At 48.0% G+C, this 25,481-nt stretch overlaps 1 protein-coding gene across 1 annotated transcript in view; it reads right to left on the reverse strand.

Annotated features, from left to right (window-relative positions):
• SLC6A17 (solute carrier family 6 member 17) overlaps positions 1 to 25,175 on the reverse strand; it is a 45,608-nt gene extending 20,433 nt beyond the window's left edge. Inside the window, exons 1-2 of the mRNA XM_050956171.1 lie at positions 25,082 to 25,175; positions 4,091 to 4,493 (exon numbers count right to left, since the gene is read on the reverse strand). Of these exons, the coding sequence (XP_050812128.1) occupies positions 4,091 to 4,376 (286 nt within the window). The 5' untranslated portion in view covers positions 4,377 to 4,493; positions 25,082 to 25,175. The remainder of the gene's footprint in view (positions 1 to 4,090; positions 4,494 to 25,081) is intronic.
• Positions 25,176 to 25,481: the final 306 nt, after the last annotated feature.

Genomic DNA, 25,481 nt, shown 5'->3' on the forward strand with positions numbered 1-25,481 from the left:
CTCAGAGTCACCATGGTAACCACTTATCTAGAACCCTGAAAATGAAGATGGTACATTACAGAGGCTGAACAGGGCAGTATTAACTGACTATTCTTAATATTAACTAGTTAATATGTAATACTTAGTATTAACTAGTATTAATTAGCTAATAGCATTCACTGACTATTCTTATTCAGAATCACCATCGTAACCACTTATCTAAAACTCTGAAAATGAAGATGGTGCATTACGGAGGCTGAGAAGGACAGGTCCCCTCTCTGAAGAGCTTATAGTCAAAGGCTCCATTCCTGCAAAGACACATGCCTAACTTTCTGCACTGAAACAGTACTGCTTGCACTGTGTATAGTTCAGCATACATAGGACTGGGGCTTAGCCAAACTGACCTGTCGTAGGCACTTGCCTGGCCCTCATCATCGTTAACGGACTGAGCCTCATGACCCTCTTGTGAGGCTATTATCCCGTTGTGCAGATGGGGAGCGGAGGCACAGAGAGACACTAAGTGACTGACCCAAGGCCACACAGGAAGTCCATGTCAGAGCAGGGATTTGAATCCAGGCCTTCCACTAACCACTGGACTATCCTTCCTCTCTAGGGGACAGAATGTATAAATATATGAAGGAAGGAGCTGGAAGAGGGGTAGGGAAAATTGAGATGAATGACAGGACCACAGACAGTGGATATGGGAGTAAGGAGAAGAGACAGCAAAGATGAGACAAAGTGAGGATGGGGAATGTGAATGGGCCATGGGCCAGATATTCAGGTAGTGTAAATTTAAGGAAACATTAATTCATTAGAGACCCCCTCCAAATTGCTGGGAGATGGGTCAATGCTATTATACCCATTGTGCCAATGGGGAAACTGAGGCACAAAGTGGTTACGTGACTTGCTTTAGATGATGTAGCCAGGAAATGCCAGTTTTTGGAATACAGCCAGGAATCCTGCCCCCACAGTCATGGGTCACACTCTGATCTCCCTTACAGTGGTGTAAATCGAGAGGTTCTCCATGGAAGTCACAAGGCCAGATCCTCAGTGGGTATAGATCAGCGTAGCTCCATTGGAATCAATGAGAATGGAAAATCTGGCCCAATAATTACATTCAACCTCCTCCTTATTACCAGTACAAACCCACTCAATGCAACCAATGCATATCACTGCAGATGCAATGCATGCATATCAGTGGGTACACAACGTAACCCGTGCATACATATTAGTGTGCATGCAATGCAACCCTTGCATGCATATCAGTGAGGAGGCAATGCAGCCTGTCTACACTTATCAGTGCATATGCAATGCAGTGCAAGCCATGCAGGCCTATCAGAGTATTCTCTTTGATCCAAATTAGGTCACTGTTTGCTATGTATGTGGGATCACAAGGGGAATCAGGTGATGGAGAAGTGCTGGCACACTGGAGCTGGCCTGAGATGCTCTCCATCCAATTTGGGATCGAAAGGTGAAGGGCGCGTGAGCAGACCCGGAGTGCGAAGTGCTCACTGTACAAGTTCAGCTAGAAGGATGACTCATCACCGAGATGACACTAGAGACATTTTAATTATTGAGATTACTGCAGCCTTTGCAGCTGAGGAGATGCTGAATTATGCAGTGTTGGGAATAAGGACAACAGGGAGAAGGGGGAGCGTCAGAATAGGCTCCCCAGCTTGGTGACTTGCAAGGGGGTGGGTGAACTGTGATGGAAATCAGAGTTTGGGTCCTGCTGCCTGAATTCCAAACCAGGGAATTTAGCTCTGATGGAGCATCTGAATGTGAGCTCTGGAGATGGGCTACCACCATTCTGCTGCAGCTTCCTTCCACAGCCTGAAAGGTTATCACTGCAGCACAGAGACACTGAATGGCTGATCTTCCAAGAGGCTCTGCAACCTTCTACAGTAGAGCCTCAGAGTAGCGAACACCAGAGTTACAAACTGACTCATCAACCAGACACCTTATTTGGAACCGGAAGTACACACACAGGCAGCAGCAGAGACCAAAAAAATAAAAAAAGCCAATGCAACACAGTTCTGTGTTAAACGTAAAGCACTAAAAACAGTCCAGGGAAAGCAGCATGTTTCCTCTGCACAGAGAAAGTTCTGAAGCTGTATAAAGTCAATGTTCAGTTGTAAACTTTTGAATGAACATCCAGAAGGTTTTGTTCAGAGTTAGGAACAAGCTCCATTCCCGAGGTGTTCGTAACTCTGAGATTCTACTGTATTGACTTCGTTAGGTGCTGTGGGTGCTCGGCACTGCAGCAAACTGGGCCCTAAGGGCTAACCCAGCGGGCTTGATACTGCCCTTTGACATTAGTGGGGATCGTGCGAGGTTATCTGAGAGCAGAATCTGGTCTGCGTGATTAGGGACGGGGCTGGGTGGAGGGGCTTGGACTGGGAAGGGTGAGGAGAGGCCTATCTAAATCATGGATATATTTTGCCTGTCAATATGTAAAATTGTAGCAATTATCAACTGAGGATCTCAAAGCACTTTAGAAACATTAGCTAATGAAGCATCGTCACAGGCTCCTCTGAGATAGGTCACTCTTATGATCCTCATTTTGCAAACTGGGAAAACTGAGGCACAGAGTGGTTAGGTGACTTGCCCAAGGTCACAGAGCAAGGCAATCGTAGAGCTGGGGATAGCAGCCAGGAATGCTGTCTCCCCGTCACTGCTCTGTTCACTAGACTACATTCTCTAAGCCGGATTCTGATTGTATGTGTGCTGGTGTAAATCAGGAGTAACTCCACTAAAGTAAATGCAATGGTATTGGTGTGAAACCAGCCTGAGAAGAAAATCAATTCTCCCAATTGCATAAAAACAAAATTCAGGTGTCTGTTTCCTTGTACAGCAGTCACCATTAAAATGCCAGCGTTCACCTACACTGTGATGTCTGACGTCACTGCAATGAGGCCTTGTTCTACCCCCGCAAAGAACAATGGCACAATAATGTGCTCATAACTGTGAATAAATGCTAATACTTTCTAATGGGTATAGATAGATAGATGTGGTGTAAGGGGATAGATAGATAGATAGATAGATAGATAGATAGATAGATAGATAGATAGATAGATAGATAGATAGATAGATAGATGTGGTGTATGGGGATAGACAGATAGATAGATATTCACTTGGTGTTGATTTCAATGGATCGATCTAGGCTGGTTTACATCATTTGAGGAGCTGACCTCATAGGTTGACCTGATTCAAAAATCAAATGCAATTTGCTTTCCTGTAATATGGAGTGTAGAGATGAGCATATGATTGATTTTTTGGTTCTCTGGAAATTTTGGAGAAAAAAAGTTTCATGTCAACCTGAAAACAAATATTTTCTAACTTTTCAGCCAATAGAACAGTCAAAAAATGTAATTTCAGGTTAAACAAAAAGTTTAGTTTCATTTTAATGCTTTTTATAATAAAATTAAAGAAAATTTTAAAAGAAAAAAAATTGTTCCAATCTGGAAAAAAAAATCAAAACATTTTTTCAGTTTCTGGATTTTTTTTTTCAAACAAACAGGTCAGTAAAATGGACACAAATTCACTAGAAGTTTCTGTATCACTGAATCTGAAGTCTCCACCCACCCACTCCTGAAAAACAGTTTCGGACAAATAGTGGCACAGCCTTCAACTCCTAGCAGGCTAGGGGAGGAGGTCAACTGAGCTAAGTCTGCACTGCAGTGAAAAACCCGCAGAGCCCGGGTCAGCTGATTCAGGCTCTCAGGGCTGTGGGGCTGTAAAATTGCCGTGAAGGGTTCAGACTCAGGCTCTGAGACCCCCCCCCAATCTGATGGGGGGAGAGGCCAGGCTCCAACCCGAGTCGGAACATCTACACTCCAATTTTACACCCCTACAAGCCTGAGCCCCTCTGAGTTAGCTGACCCGGGCCAACCACAGCCGTGCCAGGGGTCTTTTGTCACAGTGTAGACGTAACCCATATGCATTCCAAGCATCCAGATAGTGCATGTGGGTTAATCCTGCCCTTGGCTATGCATTCCCACCTGCTACAGATTTCAGCAGAAGCTGGATGTGTGCAGGAACTGGCCCCTTCTCTATCCCAGTGGGGTTGTGTTGTAGTGAGCCGGCTGCGCCCATGCCCGTGGTCTCTTACCTCCGCCGTTTTTTTGACACAAGTATGGAAACCGCCAGACGTTCCCCAGCCCCACCGAGTACCCGATCTGGGCCAGGATGTACTGCAGTTTGCTGTTCCATGCTGGCCGCTTCTCAGAGTCCAAATCTTCCTCCACATCCTTCTGCTTGTCCCAGGCCTCACCCGTCACGTTCAAGACGCTGCGCTTGTAGTCCACGGGCTCCTCATGGGCCAGCAGGTCGGCCACCGATTCAGTGACATGCTCGCTGCTGTGCTCTCGCTGCGTCACTTTGCTGTTCTTAGGCATTGAGGGTTTGCTGGCTCTGCAGCCCCACACGTCAGGATAGGATGAAAGGGGGACGGCAGGAGAGGCAGGCTCTAGCTTTGGAGATCAGCCCCCTCAGCTCCAGTTCATCAGCGGGACCTGCAAAATAGACACGCCAATGGGCAATGAAAGCAAACGGTCTGTTGGACTTTGCTGTGATGGGAGATGCACACCTGACTCAGGGGGTGGGGAGGCGGATCACCTAGTTTGGGGAGGGGTTTCACTTGGGTTAGATGGGACTGCTGGTGGCCTCCGAGCCGGTGTGATAGCCAGAGGCCAGATGGCCTAGCCAGAGGCTTCAGGCATCTCACGGCATCGGGACCATCACCTGGTCCAGATGGGATGGCTAGGGCCTTCAGTGCTAGTGGGGACCTGCACCTACTCTAGTTGCACTGAGATATGACCCACCCCTTCCTCCATTTATATCCCCACAGACTCCTGCTCCATCTGATTCCATGATATTCGGTCTGCAGCCACCGACTGCCTCCTGCGAGGCCTGACGGGCATATCCAAGGGTGACATGATCCCTGCTTTCCTCCAGTGACCCCCGTTCCCATGGCTGCTTCCTGGCCAGCACCTTCCACATCCTGCTTGGGTTAGAGCCACAGATGGGCATGGAAAATATTGTTCAAGACAAGAACAGGCATCAGCTGTGTTCGTTTGACAGCGACAACAGCCAGAGTTCTCGCTCTCTGCTGACGTTATCAGAGCAATTGAAATAGCCAGGAAGCCCGTAGCTAATTTTTCCAAGGCAGTTTTACAGCAGATAATGTCTACAGATCATAAGCACGGTGTACAGAGCCATCACTTGTGCCTTCCCCTTCGCATTGCAAAGTTGCTGCTGCTGAACATAGGATCACATCCTCAGCTACTGCAAATCAGCATAGTCCCATTGACTTGGATGCTGCTCCAGCAACCTACATCACTGGGAATCTGGCCCATTTCAAAGATCTGTGGCAAAAGCATCATTTGAAAGTGTTTCTTAATTAAAATGATGAGGGGGAAAGATTTTTCAAAGCAGTTTTCACCGATGTATTTCCAGGGCAGTAATGACTGTCTGGTGGAATTGTACTATTACAGGAAATGCCGTCTTTTGAACTAACCTGCATTCAGCATATTCTGCATTGCACAGGGACCTGATCCCATACCTGTCTTACATGGAGGATTTGCATGATGACAGCATCTAGACACCTTGGTTAGGATCACAGCCCAGGGTGCTAGGTGCTGCACGTACACAAAGGGAGAGGTGGGCCCCGACTCCAGAAGCTCACAGTCCAAATAGACAAGGCGGACAAGAGGCAGAGAAAGTGGAAGTGACGTGTCCAAGGTCATCCAGCAGGTCAGCGACTGAGCCCAGAATAGCACCCAGGGCTCGAGTCCCACTCCAGTGCCCTAGACAATAGCAGAGCTAGGTTTTGCAGCTAGGGGTGGCGATGGGTCCTTGGTGGTGGGCTGGAGAATGAGCCCACTCTACAGTCACCCAGCAGCAGCAGCTCCTGTCCTGGTGCACAGAGCTGCAGTGCTATTCAGTTGTGGCCCATCACGATGACGGGGCAGCTGACCCAAATTTGAGTGGATGCCGTTGCAACCTGGTCACAGGGTTGCAGTACCATACAACCCTACTGCCATCTCACCTGGAGAGGGGAGCTGGGACCAGCCTTGCAGGATGGGAGCTGCCACGGCCGGGTGAGTGCTGCATGGACTCGCTCTCCAACCCTGCCTTGGCTACAGGAACACACTGCCCGTGGTACCCACACACACCACACCCTACTGCCACCCTTATTCATGCTGGGCCAGGTCCTCAACTGGTGGAAACTGGTGTAACTCCACTGAAGTCAATGGAGCAAGACCGATTTACACCAGCTGAGGATCTGGCCTGTTCAGCAGTAACTTAGGGTTCAGTCCTGCCCATCCTGAAATCAGTGGCAAAACCCCCATTCATTTTAAGAGGGTGGGATTGGGCCCTCCCTCAGTGATTTTCCCCAATGAAATAAATAGGATTTGTTGCATAGGAAAGTCCTGTTCAACGTGATCATGAGCAAGAACCTAATCTTTAATAGCTGTCCAGGCTCATCTCCTGCCACCAATGTTCATGTAGCAGGTGTTTTCCAAGAGCTTCCGTGCATGTCATGGGCCAGATCCTCAGCTGGGAGAAGCCAACAGAGTTCATGAGACGTCATCTCTTCCAACTGTGCTACCAACTCCTGAAGAGGATCCTCAGCCAGAAGCTGGCAGCCAGACTCCGAGCTGATGTCAAGGTAATAAATCTGTGCTCTGATCCAGTGACCTGTCCTTAAAACGCTTTAGGACTGTCATAAACAGATAAGTAAGAGTTAATAGAACAAAAGTGCTTCATATCTCTTTGCCTGGGAAGGGTTAACAAGAACAGTGAGCCTGGCTGTCACCTGACCAGGGGACCAATCAAAGGACAGGATACTTTCAAATCTTGAGGGAGGGAACTTTTGTGTGTGCTGTTAGTGTTTTGGTTGTTGTTCACTCTGGGGGCTCAGAGGGACCAGACGTGCAACCAGGTTTCTCTCCAATCTCTCCGATACAGGCTCTTATAAGTTCAGAATAGTGAGTACTAGGCAGATAAAGCGAGTTAGGCTTATGGTTGTTTTCTTTATTTGCAAATGTGTATTTGGTTGGAGGGAGTTCAAATTGGTATTTTGCTGAAAGGATTTTAATTTGTACTTGTATGCTTAGCCTGGGAGGGTATTCCCAGTGTCTATAGCTGAAAGACCCTGTATCTATTCCATTTTTTTAAATTTACAAAGATAATTTTTGTTTTTTCTTTCTTTAATTAAAAGTTTTTCTTGTTTTAGAACCTGATTTTTTTTATTCTGCTGAGACCCCAGGGGACTGGGTCTGGATCCACCAGGGAATTGGTGGGGAGAAAGGAGGGAAGGGGGAGAGAGAGGCTAATTTCTCTCTGTGTTAGGATTACTTTCTCTCTCAGGGAGAGTCTGGGAGGGGGAAAGAGAAGGAGGGAGGAAGGTGGATTTTCCTCTCTGTTCTAAGATTCAAGGAGTTTGAATCACAACGATCTTCCAGGGTAACCCAGGGAGGGGAAGCCTGGGAGAGGCAACGGTGGGGGAAAGGGTTTACTTTCCTTGTTTTAAGATCCAGAGGATCTGGGTCTTGGGGGTCCCCAGGCAAGGTTTTGGGGGGACCAGAGTGTACCAGGCAAGAAGGATGTTAACTATTCAAAGTTTAGTTCCTTTTTCTCAGCCTCTCTTTTGGTTTTCTTCTTAAAAGCAAGCAAGCGAGCAATTTTCTTGAAAAAAGAAAAACACTTTCCAAAGAGCCCATGTTCTTTCTAATATTGCAGGGGGCTTTACATCTTCCCCTGAAGCAGCTGGTGCTAGACCCCGCACTTTCACCAGTTTTACAACAGAATATTTCCACTGACATCAAGGGAGTCTCTCCTGATTTACATCACAGGAGTTAGAGGGAAATCAGGCCCAGTGGAGTTACTCTTGACTGACACCGGGGTGACTGAGAAGAGAAAATGAAAACCGCAGAGAGTCAATACACAACAAGAAACACTAATGTTTTCTGGCACTGACATAGAAGATGTCGGCACTTCACATATCTTGACAGCATTATAAGCAGATCAGGAGGAACAGATGAAGACATTAAAGCCAGCATAGCAAAAGTCAACCTGGAGAAATGGAAATCTTACCCTCCACACTAAACTTTGAATAGTTAACATCCTTGTTAAGTCTGTCATGCTATATTGTGCTGAAACATGGAGACTTATTAAGATCTTACCAGCTAAACTCTGAGTTTTTATAAACAGCTGCCTCAGACAAATCCTCAACCTCAGGTAAGCAGGAAAAAAAGTCATCACAAATGAAGAACTTTGGAGGAGGACAAAGCAGAAACTGATAGGCCAGGAAATTGAATGAAAACAGAGGTGGCTAGAACACACATGGAGGAATGACCCACACCACATAACAAGACAGGTGCTGGGCTGGAATTCCTGGGCAAGAGGCAACAAGGTAGACCAAGAACAACTGGGAAACACAACAGGAGCAGAACTGAGAGTCGCCCCGACGGCATGGGAAGAAGCTAAGACCGCGGCAAGAGATCATCAAAGCTGGAAGGCAGGGGGAAGGCACTGTGCTCCACATGGAATAAAGAGGCATGAGTAAGTCAAGAACTAAATAAGGAGTAAGAAAGTCAAGACTGAGAAGAGAATGAAGCCCAATGGAATTACTCCTGATTTACAATGGGGTGAGAGAGAGAGAAACAAAGTCTTTTGTTTGCTTACAGATCTGTAAATGTCAACTCTATGGAGCTATATCAGTAATAACAACCACTTTTCCTCTCCTCCTTTCTGTTTATTCTGCCTTCTCTCCTTTTCTTCCACTGCAAAAGTGTGAGGGGCCAGGGGGATACCTCCTGCGTCTGCAGTTTTCTCCCGGGTCCATTTGCCCCTATGCCCACTCCTGATCCACTGACAATCACTATATAGCACAATACCATTTCTGCATCCCCTTTGGGCTTTGCATTCTCTGCACTGCTATTCCTTGTGGCCTTTCTCCTGGGAACCCTCTTCCCAGCCTTGGGGCTTTTTCACAGGGTTTACGCCAGAAGGGATCATTCGATTCCCTAGTCCAGTGATTCTCAAACGTTTGCATTAGTGACCCCTTTCACACAGCAAGCCTCTGAATGTGACCCCCCCTTATAAATTAAAAGCACACATTTTTATATTAAACACTTACAATGCTGGTTTGAGGGTGGAGGCTGACAGCTTGCGACCCCCACGTAAGAACCTCATGATCCTCAGTTTGAGAATCCCGGATCTAGTCTGACCTCTTGTACAGCACAGGTCATTTCCCCCAGTGACCCCTGTATTGAGCCCAGTACTTGTGTTAGGCTAAAGCATCTCTTCCAGAAAGACATCCAAGCTCACTCTGAAGCTATCAGGAGATGGAGATTCCACCCAGGGAGCTTGTTCCAATGGTTAATCACCCCCACTGTTAAAAATCTGTGTGTCATTTCCAGATGGATTTTGTCTGGTTCAGCATCCAGCCACTGGTTCTTTCTCCCTGTGCTATCCAGCTCCCCTTGCCAGTATAACTGGGTCAGGCAGCAACCCCTCTGGTCAGCCGGCCTCCCTCCCCTGGGTCACATAACCAACCTCCACATCAGTTCCTGGGCGCAGCTCTTGCTCTTCCTCTACAATGAGCAGGTCCTTTTAGAAAGGGGCCATGAAGTAAGGTCATTGGCTCATGGAATATCCATCACAAGAGCAATCGGATTTATAGCAGCCTCCATGCTGGTGAGTCCACAGAAAGATTTAATCAGAGCAATCAGCAATGCATTAGACCCGGCTTACAATTCATTACCCAACAACTGGGGGGAAAATCAGACAGGAGCCTGGGCTCACAGCCTGCTGTATTTCTCAGAAGCCTGGACAACGGCTGGCAAAACGAACAGCCCAAGTTCATTCTCGGGCTGCTAAAATCCAGAAATAAGATGGTGAATAACCCCTGAAAGAGGTCTAACAAACAGGCCACTAGATTGGGCAGCAAGAGATCTGGGTTCTAATCCAATCTCTGTCACTGATTCAGATTTTAAAGGTATTTCGGTGCCCACCTTTAAAAAAAGTCAGACCTGTCCTCACTCTGTGCCTCAGTTTCCCCCCCTCAAATTTTGTCTGTCTTATCTATAGACTATAAACTCTCCAGAGCAGGGCCTGTTTCTTACTATGTGTGTGTACAGTGTCTAGCACAGTGCTCTCAGTTGGGGCCTTCGGGTTCGACTGTCACACTATTCAGAATAAGCCTGGGACATGCAGCTAGTTCTGTGTGTGAACACGGGATGACACATATAGGCCTGTGAGATTGGAAGGTGATGCAGAAGAAACAGCTTTGCTGCCCTGCTGGTGGGAATGAGGGACTGGTTAGCTCCCGGTAGACAGTAAATAGATGCCCACTAGGACATTGGGTGACCTCAGCAGAGAGTCTCAGGGTTGAACGGATCTGGGCTACCTCTGCCCTGGTTTTGCCAGGGCCTCCATCACTGTAGTAGCTGGGCACACTCACTCATTAATGACAGAGATCTAGCCCAAGATTTTCCAGAGTGACCTTGGCGGGGGGCCTCAGCCTGAGACATCAAACTGCGCCTGGTTTTCTGAGGGTGGACACTCAGTACTGTCTGAAAACCAGGCCCCTTTGACGTGCCTCAAGTTAGGCACCCAAAATCACCAGGTGCTTGGGAAAATCGTGGCTGAGGTGACTTCCTTGAGGTCACACAAGCCAGGCTTGGAGCCTAGATCTCCTGAGTCCCAGCTCAGTGCCTTAACTGCAAGCCCATCCATCTTGCAACACTGCTCAGCAACTGAGAGGAAAGGATTGTTGGCCTGACTCTGGTTGCTATGGGGCAGCGAGGTGTCCACCCTTCACAAACACCATCACACCACCCGGGATCCTTACCAAAGAGACCAAAGACTGAGCAGTCCAGGACTGCAGACCCTTCCTCTCACCCTCTGGGGGCTGGTTCCCTCCAGGCAGGGCTGAGGCACCTGGGCAGGATGGGAGGAAGCTTGTACTGCTGGGCCTCCATGTTCTGTGGATAAACAGGGATTTGATTTTCCAGAGCTGTTAACCTGGCACCTTTCACAAGTGCTAAATGATCCATCACATCAGTCTTGCAAAACTTCACCATCACCTGTTCCTTTCAATGATCCTTTCGATACACAGGGTGCTACCTTGTTGCTATGGCATCTCTCGCTCTTTAGGAATTCAAGGCAGGAATTACTTGGATTTTTCCCTGCCCTCCTCTTTCCCGCTGCTTCATTCATAAGCCATTTGGAGATAGAAATTGCAGGAAACTCTGTCTACAATCCCTTCAATCAGAGCCGTGCCCTAGAGCTCTGGTAGTTGCTGCCTGCATTTGGCAGCTAGAGAAGTTAGCCGTTTCTCGGATTGGTTTCTGCCATCTGGCCATGCTGCCAGGGCGAGGGAAAAGAATCGGAAGAGCTCTGAGGTCTGCTGGGGTAACTCACACAAATATAAGTGAGTGTTCCTATCAGCTTCAAGCGCCAGAAAGTGATGATTAAATGAAGAGGGACAACTTCGTTCCTGGGGGAACTCCACCGACTTTAGCTGAGTTACACCAGGGACACCAGAGTTTTAAAGTGATCACCTCCAAGGGCTGGGTAACTTCAGAGAACCTGATGAACCTGGGTGCCTAAGGTAGGCTGCTCAGTTCCACATCCAGGTGCCAATTGGTGAAGCTGGGTGCCTTAACTTATACCCCAAATTGGGCAACAATCTGGGCTCTGCTAAGCTGCTCTGTGCTGCTCTGTTGCTGCAAAGCAACCTTGAACCCAACTTTGAGGACTTCCCGGCATATTCCCTGGTGCAAGAGAATCCTCCATAAGGGCAGGGCCACCACAGACGCTCCTGAGTCATCCCCCAATTCTGGCCCATGGCTCAGAGGTCACAGCTGACAGAAAGGGACCATCTCTAGGCCTAGTGTATAGAGCATTGAACTGGTACTCAACAGACCTGTGTTCCATTCTTGACTTTGCCACTGGCTCATTGGGTGACCTTGCGCAAGTCACTTTGCCTCTCTGTGCCTCAGTTTCCCCATCTATCACATGGAGATAATGAGACTGATCTTCTTTGTCAAGTGCTAGATAAGAGTAGTATCATTACTTATTATGCCCTGGTGATCCCTAGGCATCCAAATAGCCCCTTCGGGGTATAAGAAACACAAGGTAGGTGAGGTAATATCTTTTATTGGACCAACGTCTGTTGGTAAAAGAGACACATTTTTGAGTTACACAGTGACCTAAAGAAGAGCTCTGTGTAGCTCAAAAACTTGTCTCTTTCACCAACAGAAGTTGGTCCAGTAAGAGAGATTATCTAACTCACCTTATCTCACTAATGTCCTGGGACCAACACAGCTACAAGAACACAGCAAACAAGCTTCAGGCTACAGGCAGCTGATGTAAGTTAGAGCAGCTTTCAGGCTGTTCTGAAATGCGCGGGGCAGGGACAGAGGGGTGCTTGATCTGGCAGTTGGCAGCCCCAGGATCAAACGAGAGAAAAGATAACATAAAACTGCTCCCCTCCTGTGCAGCTGCAGAAAGGCAGAACTCCAAGCCCTGGGGCTGCCACCCTCAAACATGGATGTATGGTGGGGTCCACCATTGTATTGTTCTATGCACAAAGCTCCCTACACTGCTGCTTGCTGCAACTCACATCCCCTCCTTACCTTGCCTCATCCTTCTGGCTCAGATACAGTCACAGAAAGAGATAGACTGGATCCTCCTTGGACCAGACCATTGGTTCAGTAAGTCCATTATCCTGCCTTTTCACAGAATCATAGAAATGTGGGGCTGGAAGGGGCCTCAAAAAGTCATGAGGTCCAGCCCCCTGCACTGAGGCAGGACCAAGTAAACCTAGATCAGCCCTGACAGGTGTTCATGCAACCTCTTCTTAAAGGACTCCAGTGATGGAGATTCCACAACCCTTCGCGATAACCTATTCCTGAGCTTAACTATCCCTACAGTCAGAACGTTTTTCTTAATATCTATCCTAAATCTCCCTTGCTGCACTTTAAGCCCATTGCTTCTTGTTCTGCTTTCAGTGGACATGGAGATCAATTGATCACTGTCCTCTTCCTAAGAGCCCTTAACACGTTTCAGAACTGTCCTCAGTCTTTGTAAGATTAAACAGGCCCAGTTTTTTTAACCTTTCCTCCCAGGTCAGGTTTTCTAAACCTTTTCTCATTTTTGCTGCTCTCTCTTCAGTTTGCCCACCTCTTTCCTAAAGTGTGGTGGCCAAAATTTTGTTGCTGAAATCCATCAAGTGTGGTATTCTGCCTGCATAATGTCTTCAAAGAGAAAACACTATGTCCCATAACTGTAGAAAGTTGGGTTTGTGGTTCAGGCAGTAGGTTCTATTTCTGGCTCAGTCGTAGACAAAATCATTGTAGAGCCAGATCCAGAGCCTGCTGAGATCATTGAAAAGATTCCCAAGAATTTCACTGGGCTTTAGAAACAGGCTCCTATCTATTCTTTCAAAGCTGTAGATAGAGAAAATGTTTCTACCTGACCCTGTGTCAATCAAGCCCTGAAACCTCAGGGTTCCTGGCACTCATCTTAGCATAGGATGCTCCTTTTGCAGGCAATTTTTCTGCTGTAGTAACTGCCATGGAGTTGTGAGATATTGGCATGAATGACACGTTATTATACAATTAAACTATTGTATCAATCTTGACAGAATAGTTAAACAGCTTCACTGTATCATTTTAGGAGACTCCTGATCCAGCAGAGCCCAGAGATCTGACACCGTAGCCTAGCAACCGATGCAGAACGCAGCTTAAAATAGCTTTTCTAATAGAAGCAGGAACTGAGCTGGTGAACTGTGAGCTTTCTTAAGTGGGCAGAATAATGAGGTGAAAGGAAGCAAAACAGTCAGAAAATTGCTCCTTGCCAAGCACCTGTTTCCCTACCGTGCTGCTCTTTAACCCTTTCAGCAAGTCATTGGCGTCTGTTCAGGAGTTCAGCCACTGCCTGACCTGCAGTCCTCGGCTTCTAAGTCATCATGGGCCAGATGGTGAGATCTTTGCTCAGTCCTTATTCAGGGAAAATCGGTGCCATTTTCAGTGGACATTTGTCTAAATAAAAGGGACATTTGCCTGAAAAACTACATAACAACTTTCTATTAAAATATAGGACATGGTTCTCCTCTCACTCACCCTGAGGCAAATGAGGAGCAACTCCATTGGGCCTGATTCTGTCCTCTCTCACGCCAGTGTAAATCAGGAGTAACACCACTGAAATCAATCGAGTTACACTGGCATAAGCAAGATGAGAATCAGGCCTGACTAGGAAGTATTACAGGAATGGATGGTGGAGCTGTCCTTGGTGCTGAAATGTGCTCATGGGCTCCAGGGTTAGCTCCAGAACAGTGAGGGAGATTGAAAAGCGAGATCCTTTCCTACAGGGCTAACCAAATTTTGCCTGGCTGAGAGGCCTGTTGGGAGAACCCTGAGGGCAGCACCTAACCTGCACAGATTTCAGCCATCCTCCTCTTTAATATGAAATTCCTCTGCTCTTTTCTTCCAGTCTCCCCATATTAGACTAGAAGCACCTCCGGGTGGCACTGCTTTCTGTTTTTAAAAATGGGTGTCATAAATCAGGGGCCTGGATCATATTTCACCCATGCCAGTGTACATCAGAAAGAGCTGTATTAGAGTCAACAGGGCCACGTGGGCCAAATTCTCCACTCAGTTATACTAGTGCAACACTATTAACATCATGGGAGTGCAGCAGAGAAGAGAATTTGAGCAAACACCAAGGTGAGCTTATAACAAGGCCTGAATTGCACCCCATCCATTCCCAGGACCCTCAGCATCCCAAAGGGCCAGATCCAAGGCCTATTGACGCCAGCCAGATCCTTTCCATTGACTGCCAGCTCAAAGGCCAGGCCTCCCCTAATCTAAAAGTGTGTTTCAATTCCAGCATTTCTACCACTGTTGATTGAAAAGGGATTTAATCAAAAATTCATCCTCTAAAACAAACAAACAGATAAAGACAAGTCTGATCAGCTGACAAACATGAGCCTTTCTATTCTGATTTGCTATAGAAAGTCCACGTTACTGACAGATGGGGACTTTGTTTACTCAGGCCTTGTGGCATTAATTTTCTTAAAATGTGCACGTTCTCTGTCTTTAGAAGAAAGACGAGGGCATTTCTAGCTCTCAGGTTGCAGTAACCGCACTTATGCTCAGTGGTTGCCACATATTTGCAGTAATATTTCACACGTAAGACTGTGCTGGTTTTTCGGTTCTCTGCCTGTGGAAATGGGCCTATTTGCAGACTGGGCTCTAGAATTCCCCATGGCAAGGCTGAGAGAATTTGCCAGCTAAAGGTAGTTCCGGTGCCGTGGCCGGAATCCCTAAAGGACTCATCAGAGAGCATATTCTCATTGCATATCCATGTCACATGATTAAAGATTGCTGGGCCAGATCCATCCCTAGTGTAAACTCATTGAAGTCAATGGAATTATGCCTGGGATGAATTTGCACCTGCGTCATATAAGCCCACCTTTGGTGTTCCCTAGCTTTGTCCCTTGGGTCTCCTTTATCCCCTTAAGTCTGCTAAGTTACTGGTTGCCTAGTATTACTAGACATCTGTACTGTTCGATATTATGCACACCCGGTTATATGTACTGTCTGCCTTTGTGCTGATAGTTTTACTCCAATAAATTGCACATGATGCTGGAGCTGAAAAATGCATTTTTACCATCCAGAAATAGAGATAATGGAACAATGTGTAACTCCTATTGCATTCCCCTCTCTAGCATCCTCTCTGCCGCAGGGGTGCTTTTCAAAGACAGAGAGGGCAGCCCGGAGTCCAACTCCCATTGGAAGACAATAGGAATTGGGCACTTACCTCCTATTTGTGCCTTTGAAAATCTCCCTCCAGAAGTGTAAATAAAACAAAGCTATGCAAATAATGTAGCCCATTACATATGTATATCCAAACAGGAACACAGGGATCACCATGTCAGAACAGATCAGAGGCCTGTATCTTATCTCTAGCAGTGATCAATATCAAATGCTTCAGAGGAAGGTGGAAGAAACCCTGCAGAAGCAGTGATAGACTCATAGACTCTAGGACTGGAAGGGACCTCGAGAGGTCATCAAGTTCAGTCCCCTGCCCTCATGGCAGGACCAAATACTGTCTAGACCATCCCTGATAGACATTTATCTAACCTACTCTTAAATATCTCCAGAGATGGAGATTCCACAACTTCCCTAGGCAATCTATTCCAGTGTTTAACTACCCTGACAGTTAGGAACTTTTCCCTAATGTCCAACCTAAATCTCCCTTGCTGCAGTTTAAGCCCATTGCTTCTTGTTCTATCATTGGAGGCTAAGGTGAACAAGTTTTCTCCCTCCTCCTGATGACACCCTTTTAGATACCTGAAAACTGCTATCATGTCCCCTTCTCAGTCTTCTCTTTTCCAAACTAAACAAACCCAATTCCTTCAGCCTTCCTTCATAGGTCATGTTCTCAAGACCTTTAATCATTCTCGTTGCTCTTCTCTGGACCCTCTCCAATTTCTCCACATCTTTCTTGAAATGCGGTGCCCAGAACTGGACACAATACTCCAGTTGAGGCCTAACCAGCGCAGAGTAAAGTGGAAGAATGACTTCTTGTGTCTTGTTTACAACACACCTGTTACTGCATCCCAGAATCACGTTTGCTTTTTTTGCAACAGTATCACACTATTGACTCATATTAAGCTTGTGGTCTATTATGACCCCTAGATCTCTTTCTGCCATACTCCTCTGTCCCCAGAAAATGTGTCTTCCTAACTTTCATATATCCAAGGTCTTATTTAAGCCTCCAAGCAAAGAAATTCAGAACATAAAAGTGAAGATAAGGTCAGCAGTGACTTTGGGAACATGGCACCGTCTTACTCAAGAGATCTGCTCCCTGCTGGGATTCAGTCTGTTACAAGGGTTCTCAATCAGGAAACCCTTTTCTGTACCACGCCCCCTCCTGGAGACTCTCTTATCTAGCTGGGATCTAGCTAGGAACCCCTCCCATTTAGAGATATGGGAAGGGCAGGGTGGTGGTTACTTACTGGCAACTGTTCATGACCTGCAAGTTGAGAACATCCACTCCAGTGTCAAATCTGCTGACTTTAAGTGACAAATTAGTCTCTGTTCATTACTTTTCACTCCTGCCAACCCTGCAGAGCCAATACAGCTCTAGGCGAGTGAGTGGCAGCCTACTCGGGCTCGTGCATTGTTAACAGCATTGTTAACTGTTCTCTGATTGCAGAATCTATATTGCTAGCAAATGACATAGGAGCTGGAAAGAAATTCAGCTTGATGGTCATAGTCCAGCTGGGACTCTGAAGGCCTAGCAGTTACAAAAGTGACCTTATTTCTAATAATAACTTTCAATGGGAGTTAGGTGACTAAATACCTTTGAGGATCTGGACCATAGAGCGTAAGCAGTGAGTAGGTATTATGCTGGCCCTCTGAACAGGGGTGAATGTCACCCTCTGTGAGTAAGTTTGATACAGAGTAAAGTAACATGAACTATTTTCATAATTGCTGCCCAGAACAGACCTGTCTTTTAAGAAACTGAAATCCCATCTTCAACCAGGATATTGCAGTTTACGGGCCTGATCCAATACCCACTGAAAAACTCCCATTGACTTCACGGGGCTTGGACCAGGCCCTAAAGGCACAGAGTGCTGACGGCGAGCAAGAGCGGCTTATGCTGTGGCTGCCTACGCTGTCCTAGCTCTATGGACAGCCAGAGGGGCCCAGTAGTTGTGGTTATGTCTAGCCTGCAACTAAATACCCATGGCTAGCCAGAGTCAGCTGATTTGGGATTACAGGCCTTGGGTTAAGGGGCTGTTTCACTGAGGGGTAGATGTCTGAGCTCTCAGACATGCCCCCATCATGGAGCTCCAGATCCCAGGCTCCAGCCTGAGTAGCTACGCTGCAATTAAACATCACCTTAGCCCAGGCCAGCCATGGGTGTTTAATTGCAGTGGAGACATACACCATGGGACCCACTCTGGTGCCTTCCATCAGCCTGAAATGTGAACATTTACAAGGGAATGTGCTCTGCAAAATAGCTGCCCAAGGACTGGAGGCGTCTGGGCAAGGCTCCGCATGCTTGCAGCAGCACTAAGGACGCTGAACTGTTCTCACAAGACTGACACAGCATGTTCCAGTTTAACAAGCCCCATTAAGCCAGGCTTCCTGCTCCGTTATGAATTGTTTAGTAGAGGAGGGAGTTGCTGTGCTGTGTTGCCTCCCTGGCTTTCTCAGGGCAGTAGCCAGAGATCAATATAATGTTGGCTCAGCGTTCTGTCAACAGCAGCAAGTTGAGCTGGGCCACTGCCTGATGGGATAGTGTGGCCCACCTGACCTGGGAGGCAGCACAGATTACAGCAGCCCCTCTGGCCTGTGCATGGGCGAGTTATTGGAAACCAATTAAAACCTTGGGCCTGGAAAACTCCTCTGACACTGCAGTGGAGTAGATCACTTTTCTCCAAACCCTTCCCAGACCCCTCTGCTTCAGCATGCTGCTAATAATACTGAGCAGATCTCAAAGGATTTTACGAAGGAAAGTAGCACTGGCCCCATTCTACATGTGGGGAAACTGAGGCAGAGAGGAAGGAAAGGACTTACCCAAGGTCACACAGTGAACTGGTGGCAGACTGGGAATAACAACGAGATGGCCTGACTCCCAGGCTGCTGCCTTGCCACTTGACCCAGCCTCCCACCCCAGGCTGCCTCCTCTTTTCATCCTACCTTGCCTCGGTGGAAGCCTCATTCCTCCCAGGTTCCAGAAGCCTCGGAGATGACCAGGAAGAGGAAATCTGTCCCTAGGGGGGTATCCTGCCTCTGCCAGGCAAAGTGTCCAGCGAACAAGGCCTAGAAATCAAGCATGCCTATGCACCCCTAGCCAGCAGGCCCTTAGAAACAAGTCTTGTAACCAGCTGCGAACTGGCTATCTCTATCATTTGAACAAGCACATGGTGTGTTCCCAGTCGTCCGCCACATGTAACTCAGAGAGAGAGGGATCCCAAGATCAGAGAAGAATAACTATACTTAGCACCTATCATCAGTATGGACAGGGCCCCCAGCACCTCTGCTTAATGTATTTCTCTTCCCAACACCCCTGGGAGATACAGCAAAGCTATTATCCCCATTGTCCAGAAGTGGGAACTGAGGCACAGAGAGACCAAGGTACCCACCCACAATCATACAGGGAGCCAGTAACAGAGCTGAGGGGTAAACCCAGGTCTTCTGCATCCCAAGTTAGCGCTCTAACCACTGGAAAATCCTTCCTTTCTTTCCCAGCCTCATCTGCAAAGCTCTGTATGGACATGTATAGATTCACCCTCCCAGCACCCCTGTGAGCTTAACAAGCCAGAGTCATTATCCTCACTTTGCAGATGGCAGAAACAGAGGCCCAGAGACCCACTCTGTGTTACAGAGGGGAGCTGGCAGCAGAGCAGAGCTTCAGTTGCAGGGGTTTGATAGGAATTGAACAAGAAGTCGAGGAATTAGGCTTATGAGAGTTGCAGGTGTGTGTGGCCCCTCTTAGGGAACCAACCCTGGAGCTCTTTACTCAGGCAAAACTCTCATTGACTATAATGGGGGGTTGCCTGAATAAGAGGTTGATTATAAACTTCTGGGTGCCGTCGCCTTCTCCTAAAGGAAAACCAGCTGGAAGAAGCAAAGGGAGAGGAAATCGCCGTGAGACATCCGCCTCCCCCCCCCCAGTTGTTTCTGTCATGGGTTCTCCCTCTGCAGAGCAGGCTGCAGGGCCTTCTCATGATCCTCGGGGATCTGCACAAATTCTGGGGATCAATGGAAACCCAGACCCATTGGCATGGAAGGCTCCACACTTACGTTGCATGCCCCACTCCAGTCTGCTTCTTAGTGGCACAGCTCCCTTGCATGTGTCCAGAACTCAGATCAGCCACTGCCCTCATTCGGAAGGGACGCAAGACATTTTTCAAGATCAGGAAGAACTGAGTGACATGGTCTTTTGCCAGGCAGATTTCATTTGGGGCCCACTGTGCTTTGACATTGCACCTTTAAGCCTGTGACTGCTGCTGTGACACATGCCAGCGTGCGAACGTGTTCCCAGCCACCTTGCTCAAAGGGTGATAGGCACTGCTGAAAAATGTCAGCCCCAAGCTAGGCGGAAGGGAAATAGATCAAAGCAGCAAAAGGCATTTTTAATAAGGACATTAGGGCCTGATCCTGGGGTGCTTTGCCATTGAGTTGCATGGCTGCAGGATCAGGCCCTAAATGCTGCTTTAATGGGCTTATCAAGATTTAAAGAGGAACCCATTTATGCAGGGGGGGAGTTTTAATTGGCCTTGTTCCCTTTGTACCAAGGGGCCACATTTCCAGAATGTCAGCCTCCTCTTTGGCACCTGCCAAAATTTGCATTTTATGCTCCCAGACGCTACAGAGATGGGCAGCAACATAAAACCCTAAGCTAGATTTTTGCCTCCAAGTTGAACTCTGGGTGCAAATATGAGTGGTCGTCCCTCTACTGACTGTGCATGAAAATGGGCTGGTCAGGGATGCAAATGCTGAGACTTGTGCCCACAATCTGTGGTGCAGGGACATGTGCTGGAGTGGAGTTTGCACCCACAAAAAGAGAAGCCAGGCCTCAACTCTTTTAAAAAATGTCTCCCTTATGTCCTGTAGCGACTGGTGCCCACATCTATCCTCTCTCGCTTCACCCTGCAGAGCTGTCCGGTGCCTCTCCTTGTGACACCGGAGGCTGGCTTCTCAGCCAGTGTAAATAAAATGAATGCAGTGGTGATATGCTAATTTATACTAGTGGAGTCTCTGACCCCAGAATCTTTGATGAACTAAGAAACAGCCTTTGTTTTTCAGAATTTCCCATTGCAACACTGTCTGCCTCTAGCACCTTTCCTCAGAGGACCTCAAAGCACTTTCCAAGGGTGGAGTAGTGCTACTGGAGTGAAATATGTTCGTTTCCTTCGTTCCCTGTAAAAATGTTGTTAGGGGATAGGAAACATTCACATACTAATGGTCACATTCTCTATAAGGGAAACTGAGGCACAGAGAAGTGAGGTGACTTGCTCTGGGTCACACACTGAGGCAGGGGCAGGGTAGGGAAGAGAACCCAGGAGGCCTGACTCCTCATAGCCCTCTGCTGTAATCACTAAACCATGTTCATTTTGCTCCCAAATGCACGTTGTGCATTTCCAGTGTTCAGCTCTCCAAAGGCATGAACCAAGGCCGGATTCAGGGGCCAGAAGGTGCCCAACTCACTACCGAGTCCATGAAAAATCAAGAGTCACTTTATCAAGGTAACAGAGAAGGGAAGATCAGAGACACAAGGGGCAAGGGAGTGTCAGCAGCGGGGAAGGCCACAGTTATCTGTGGTGGATCTGGGCCCCGTTCCGTCCCTATCCACCCCAGCTCTCCCTATCTATTATTTGTACTGCAGCAGCACCTAGAGGTTCCAACCAAGATCACGGTCGCATTGTGCCAGGCGCTGTGCAGACTCATAGGAAGAGAGAGCACCCGCCCTGACGAGCTTCTGGCCTAAACAGAGGAGACAAAGCGTGATCGATCCCAGTTGTACAGGTGGGAAATTGAAGCAAAAGAGATTAAATCAATGGTGTTAGGAGCTGGGCCTGAGTGACTTGCTCAAGGTCATACCGAGTGTCTATGGCTGAGCAGCAAATTAAACCCCAGTTCCACAAGCCCTAACCACAAGCTCTGTCTCCCTCTCAAAAAGCAAACTCTATGGGATAGGACATGAGACCAGGACTGCAGCATCATGGGTTCAAGTCCAAACTGTGCCACAGACTCAGCGGGTGACCTTGGCAAATCATTTAATCTACCGGTGCTGCAGCTCCCCAGCCATAGAATGGATCTAATCCTTCCTTTCCTCATGGGGAGTGGGGGGATCATGAGGACAGAATCCATTGCTGATTCGAAGGTGCCCAGATACTACAGTGATGAGAGCTAGACAGCTCAGCCCTAGAACTCACAATGGGGGGAGGGGGGCATTGTGCGCACACAGGAACAAAGGAATGTTGCATCCAAACTGCACCATGTAGTCCCAAAAGAAGAATTTTGCCCAGATTGTGGAAGTGAATCATCTCCTGGCACTGCTTTTACTGTACATCCCCTGGTCTCCTCTCTCTCAGAACAACCACGCGTACAATCCAAGCCACATCACTTTGCCAGCCAGACAACGAGAAGGGCTGCTTCTCTCAGGGATGCCAGGCTCCAGATCTGATCTTCCTTTCTTCCTTCCTAGCTGGCCCCCTTGGAACACTGCCATCTGGACTCATTAGGGTTTCTCCCCTTACCGCTAGACCATCTATGTTAATTAGTTACATTTAATCAACACACGTGACAACAAAATTGACAGGCCGACTTCTAGCGTGAGTCAGTCAAAACAAATGGTGGGCACACTCTGTCCCCTGTTGTGGGGTAAGTGTGTTAGTTGATTGACACTGACTCATCAGGAAAGCCTGCGCTCCAGGCAGGCTTGCTAGCTTTCGCAGCGGCAGGGGATGACTTCGCTACCATCAGGTGCACCTCAGCAGCTGAAACTGGAGGCGGGGGTCAAATCTCAACAGGGACAAACCATCCTTCTGAGGGGGATCAGCTGCGTGCCTGGCATTGGGGGGGCTTTCCAAAGAGAATTAGGCACTCAGAGCCTGATTCTTTCTTGCCCAGGCACTTACCTCAGGGCAGAGTGGGGACAAAATGTTACCATTCTGATTGGATAGCAACTTACATTCATGCCCTGAGGCATCCGACCTTCATATACAACAGGCTTATAAATACCTGGATAGATTTAAACAATGAAATCCTGTGTCCTCTGCATGGATGTTACTAATGATGCTGTGGCCCTTTAACTAACAGTAGGGGCTCAGCCAGCAAAACCTTCCCACGTGCTTTGAGTTCCTGCTCCACCACCCAGGTGGCTGCATTTCATGCATATATCCTGATTTGGGATGCAAGGTGATACCATGTAAAATAATATTCTTAGCTCTTTACTGAGAGTCCATTGGATAAAGCCCCCAGGAGCCCAGATGGGGTGGTTATAAAGGAGTATCTCAGTGTTTATCATCCATAACAACATTCGGAGAAGGAGGATTTTCATACTTCATTAGTCAGGAAGCATCTGGACAAGTTTAATCATCTGATTTGGTCTCCTTTCATCTCTCATTTGGTAATATGCAAACATACATCAGCTGCAACAATGTGACACTGAACTTGAAGCCAGTTAGAGCCAATGATCATATGATTCCTTGCATGCTGCAAGCTTTATTACACTCACAAGATGATATTTTTCCCGCTGGAGCAGAGGAGCGCTCCCTCCCCAGGTAACAGCACTAACTTCAGATTAATGACCTACCCTGACAGCAAACTCCTTCTGGAAAACTGCACGTGAATGGCATTCTAATACAGCTGATGCATCCCAAATCACAGCTTCCCAATGGAGCAAATTCTCCTCTCAGATTGGTATAAATCTAGAATGACCCTGGAGTTAATGATATATTCCAGATTTACACCAGGAAAGGTGCAAACAGCTTTTGGATTGATGTCAGGGAAGCTGCTCCTGATTTACACTGGAGCATGGTAGATCAGAAGTCTGGTCTCCTTTCGATCAATGACATTACAGTTCTCAGAGACTTTAAGGTCAGAAGAGACCATCGTGATCATCTAGTCTGACCTCCTGCACATCACAGGCCACAGAGGCTCACCCGCCCACTCCTGGAACAGACCCAGTTAAACTACAGTCCAGTTTTCCTGACCTATTCACAGCATGTTTGGTGAGATACTTTCAAAGCCACACCTAGGCCAAGTGATTTTTTAAATCACAGAGCCATAGAAACGTAGGACTGGAAGGGACTTTGAGAGGAAGGATCAAATAAACCTAGACCATCCCTGACATCCAACCTGCTCTTAAAAACCTCCAGTAAAGGGGATTCCACAGCCTCCCTTGGAAGACTTTAACTGCCTTTATAGTTAGCAAGGTTTTCCTAAGATCTAACCTCTATCATCCTTGGGGTAGATTACACCCATTACTTCTTGAATTTCTACTTTCACCATGTCTGTGTAAGCTCAAACGCTCATCTCTCTCACCAACAGAAGCTGGTCCAATACATGATACCACCTCACCCGCCTTATCCGCTCCCAACTGTCAATTCCCGGACCCAGGTGGGTTTGCCAGGATGGGGAAGCAAGCATCAGATCTTCAGCTTTTAAGCAGGGGATGCGGTCTTCACGGGAGCAAGCTGTCATCACTTAACCCAGGGCAATGACACTCTGCTGATTTACAGCAGCTGAGGATCTGGTCCAGAATGTGAGACCTAGAAGAACATGTGTTCTTGGGAGTGCCCAGCGACTTACTGAAAAGCACAAATGCAGGAGGGGAAATGAGCCATCCCTGCACCTCCTGGCATCTTTAATCCGATGAACACACAAATATTACTGCCGAGTTTCTGCCTCCCCCCCCGCCCCAGTAAGACTCCTGCTCTGAATTCACAGCATGCAAATAAGGAGCTGGAAATTAAATATTCATTATGGTGGCATGTGCTTTCTGCCTCCCTCCTCAGTGTTATAGTCAAGGTCACCCTGGCAAGCCTGGAGCCTGTATGCAGTTCAGCAGAGGCATTTGGGAATTCGCAGGGTTGTTTCCTGATGCTGGGTTGTAGATTCCACTCAGCCCCACCAGAGGTACCAGCCAGTTTGCCCCAGCTACTGCAAAAACCATTTACTCTTTTACATCACTCTCTTTCTCTGACCTTCTCAACCAGTCCTTCCTGTGTAACCGCTTGGCCTTGTCCTTTGTGGGTATTTTTAGATTCCAGTTGACCCTCATTTCCTTTCTCTCCCTCCTCACCCCCTTAAACCAGCCCCTCCCTGATTTCCTTCTCCCCAAAGAGGTTTGATTCCCCCTTCAGCACCGTAGCTTAGCAACTGGAGTGGAGGCGGGTTGTAATGGTGGAATAAAACAGGCGATCCCGTCTGAAGAGAAGCTCCCTGGGAAGGGGGAGAGGAGACCCACCGAGGGGAAGTTGCGGCGACACAGGACATTGTAAGAGACAAAAGCCCGGGCACTTACGGACCTTGTGGCATAAGGAAGGCGTGAGTCTTACCTCTCTCCCTCGGATGCCGCCCAGCTGTGGGGGTGTGAGCGGAGCGCTCCTCCGGGATGCAGGGAGGTGAGCAGAGCGGCTCTCCCACGCCCCGGAACCCACACCAGCCCAGCCCCGGGGCAACTGACCAGCTCCTGAGCCTGGGAATTGGCCCGCGGCGCGGCGCGTTCTGACGCACGGATGAACTCCGCAGATCTCTGCGCGGGGCTTGGACCCGAGCGCGCTCCTCCAGCGGCAGCGGCTGGTCCACGCCGCTACCCTCCCCGCTGCAGAAAGCTGGAGGGCTCCGGGCTGCTGCGGCTCGGTGAAAAGTGCGAGCAGGTCCCACTCCGCTCTGCTCAGCCCGTGTGGAAACACGGCCACATCTCCGCCTCTGCTCAGTCCCTGGGCAAGTGCTGTC

This window comes from Gopherus flavomarginatus, chromosome 5, assembly GCF_025201925.1.
Source record: "Gopherus flavomarginatus isolate rGopFla2 chromosome 5, rGopFla2.mat.asm, whole genome shotgun sequence".
Taxonomy (NCBI): Eukaryota; Metazoa; Chordata; order Testudines; family Testudinidae; genus Gopherus; species Gopherus flavomarginatus.